Raw genomic sequence first — 3,729 nt, forward strand, 5'->3', positions numbered from 1 at the left:
ATGAAGACATCCAAACATATAACATTATTATTAATATTATTTCATATGATTTCCATGATTTGGGTAGTCTCAGTTTCAAGTTTATCATCAGATGGAAAAGCATTACTTTCTCTGTTATCATCAGCAGACCCTGTTTCAAAATCATCATCTTCAGTATTATCAACATGGAATCCTTCCTCTGAAACTCCATGTTCATGGGAAGGAGTTACATGTTCACCCCAACAAACTGTCATTTCTCTTTCACTTCCAAACATTTTCCTTAATCTTTCATCTCTTCCTTCTCAACTTTCTTCGCTTTCGTCATTACAACTTCTGAACCTTTCCACTACCAACATATCAGGATTCATTCCACCGTCTTTCGGCCTATTCGGCCACCTCCGTCTCCTTGACTTATCTGAGAATAACCTCTCAGGGGAGATTCCTAGAGAGCTTGGGAAACTTTCTAATTTGCAATATCTCTACTTGAATGCTAACAGGCTTTCAGGTAGGATACCGCCTTCGCTTTCGAACCTGACCTCTTTGGAGGTACTTTGTCTACAAGATAATCTCTTAAACGGGTCAATACCTTCTCAGTTGGGTTCATTGGTGTCTCTACAGCAGTTTCGGCTTGGGGGTAACCCGTATTTGACAGGGGAGATTCCTCATCAGTTGGGTTTACTCACTAATCTGACTACATTTGGGGTTGCTGCAACTGGTTTATCAGGTTTTTTACCTTCTGCATTCGGGAATCTTGTTAAGTTAGAGACGCTTGCAGTGTATGACACCGAGATTTCAGGGTCTATTCCTGCTGAACTCGGGTCGTGTTCTCAGCTAACGAATTTGTATTTGCATATGAATAAGATGACGGGTGTGATTCCTCCTCAGTTAGGAAGGCTTAGGAAGCTGACTAGCTTACTACTGTGGGGGAATTCTCTGACAGGCAGTATACCAGCTGAGATATCCAATTGTTCGGCGTTGGTTGTGCTTGATTTATCGGCTAATAATCTGTCAGGGGAGATTCCTGGTGAATTGGGGAAGCTGGTGCTGTTACAGCAGCTTCATCTGTCTGATAATGCGCTCACAGGTTCGATTCCTTCTGAGATGAGCAACTGTACTAGTCTGACTACTCTGCAGTTGGATAAAAATCAACTGTCAGGCTCGATTCCACCACAGATAGGTGATCTGAAGTACCTGCAGAGTTTCTTCCTGTGGGGAAACTCGGTGTCAGGGACTATTCCTGCTGAGTTTGGGAATTGCAGTGAACTTTACACGCTTGATCTTTCGAGGAATAAGCTCACTGGATTGATTCCAGAGGAAATTTTTAGGTTAAAGAAGCTCAGCAAGCTAATGTTGCTTGGGAATTCATTGACTGGTGGCTTGTCTCGAGGTGTTGCGAATTGTCAGTCTTTGGTGAGACTGAGGCTTGGTGAAAACCAGTTGTCTGGACAGATTCCGAAAGAGATAGGACAGTTGCAGAATCTTTTATTTCTTGACTTATACATGAATCGTTTTTCAGGTCATATTCCTCATGAGATAGGTAATATTACAGTGCTCGAGCTGCTTGATTTGCACAATAATCATCTGACAGGAGAGATCCCGGCAGAGTTGGGAGAGCTAGTAAATCTCGAGCAGCTTGATCTGAGTCGAAACAGCTTTACAGGACAAATTCCTCAGAGTTTTGGGAATTTCAGCTACCTGGATAAACTCATCCTTAACAAAAATTTGTTATCAGGGCAAATTCCGAAATCCATCAGAAACTTGCAGAAGCTTACACTGCTTGATTTGAGCTTCAATAACTTCTCAGGAGCAATCCCACCTGAAATCGGCTTTTTGACAAGCTTATCCATCAGCTTGGACTTGAGTCATAATTCTTTAAGTGGTGAAGTACCTGAACCAATATCTAGTTTGACACAACTGCAGTCTCTTGATCTTTCTCACAACATGCTTTCGGGTAAAATCGCTATCCTTGGTTTACTGACAAGCCTCACTTCCTTGAATATCTCCTGCAACAACTTTGCAGGTCCAATTCCTGTCACCCCTTTTTTCAAAACCTTAAGTCCAAATTCCTTCTTTGAGAACAATAACCTCTGCCAGTCCCTTGATGGCTCCACATGTTCTTCGAGTTTCTTCAGGAAAACCGGGCTAAAATCTGCCAAGACAGTAGCTCTGATATTTGTGATCCTTGCATCAGTTACAATTGCACTTGCAGTTTCATGGATAGTTGTTATGCGAAATCGCAGGTACATAGTCGAAAAATCAGGTGCAAACTGTGCTGCTGCAGCAGGTTCAGATGATTTCTCCTATCCTTGGACTTTCATTCCTTTCCAAAAGTTCGGTTTCACAATCGACAACATACTAGACTGCTTGAAAGACGAAAACATCATTGGAAAAGGGTGTTCAGGTGTTGTTTACAAGGCAGACATGCCCTCAGGAGAGCTGATTGCTGTCAAAAAACTGTGGAAAACAAAGAAAGAAGATGAAGTAATTGATTCTTTCACTGCAGAAATACAGATTCTTGGTCATATTCGACATCGAAACATTGTAAAGCTCTTAGGGTATTGTTCAAACAGAAGTATAAAGCTACTGCTTTACAATTTTGTACCAAATGGGAATTTGCAGCAGTTGTTACAGAATAACAGGAACTTGGACTGGGAAACGAGGTACAAAATTGCTGTTGGATCAGCTCAAGGTCTTGCATATCTTCATCACGATTGCGTGCCTTCGATTATCCACAGAGATGTTAAGTGCAATAACATACTTCTTGATGCTAAGTATGAAGCTTACCTCGCTGATTTCGGGTTGGCTAAGCTCATGCATTCTGCTACCTATCATCATGCCATTTCCAAAGTTGCTGGATCTTATGGATATATTGCTCCAGGCAAGTTTATTTCTTCATCTTAAATTACTTGTGATTCTCTAATCATTTAACAGGAAATGCATAGAATTATGTTACTGTATAATGTTTGTTTTTATAATTATCTGTTGCATGTGTTTTATTTTCAATGTTTCGATTAATGAAGCAAACCTTGTTGTCACATTATTTGAAGTCGTGATTTAAGGCCACGGATTCAGTGGTGCAGACACTCAGGAAAAGATTTACAGCATTATTAATTCATAAAACACTGTCATAATTTTACTACTGAGTTTTATCATGTTATAACAGTTAGTCTGACAATCTGTACATATGTTGCAGAGTATGGTTACACAATGAACATAACAGAAAAGAGCGATGTATACAGTTACGGAGTAGTCCTTCTGGAAATCCTAAGCGGACGCAATGCAATCGAAAACCAGCTGATGGGAGATGGACAACACATAGTTGAATGGGTGAAGAAGAAAATGGGAAGCTTTGAACCAGCAGTATCAGTATTAGACGCGAAACTGCAGGGACTACCAGACCAAATGGTGCAAGAGATGCTTCAGACTCTTGGGATAGCCATGTTCTGTGTGAACTCGGCACCGTCAGAGAGGCCAACCATGAAGGAAGTAGTAGCCTTGCTCATGGAGGTGAAAACAACTCCTGAAGAATTAGGAAAAACTTCTCAACCTTTAATAAAACAGCCTTCAACTCAGAGTTGATTCTTTTTTTTTCTTTGTTAAATCTCTTAGTAGTCTTTTTCTTTAAATTCCTTATTGTAGTCATTTTAGAAAAATGTGGTCATAATTTATCATTTCATGTCATTTACCACATTAGCCAAGATAAGAAAACCTTAGTTATGATTGTACAGCTTTGTAGGAACTATCAATGTG

At 40.3% G+C, this 3,729-nt stretch overlaps 1 protein-coding gene across 1 annotated transcript; it reads left to right on the top strand.

Moving 5' to 3' along the window:
- On the top strand, positions 1 to 3,729 carry LOC145615193 (uncharacterized). The gene is made up of 2 exons (XM_081670264.1): positions 1 to 2,857; positions 3,173 to 3,729. The coding sequence occupies exons 1-2, from the start codon at positions 1 to 3 to the stop codon at positions 3,556 to 3,558; spliced, it is 3,243 nt and encodes a 1,080-aa protein (XP_081526390.1). The 3' UTR covers positions 3,559 to 3,729.

The sequence above is a fragment of the Chenopodium album genome, chromosome 25, assembly GCF_948465745.1.
Source record: "Chenopodium album chromosome 25, dcCheAlbu1.1, whole genome shotgun sequence".
In the NCBI taxonomy this organism is placed as follows: Eukaryota; Viridiplantae; Streptophyta; class Magnoliopsida; order Caryophyllales; family Amaranthaceae; genus Chenopodium; species Chenopodium album.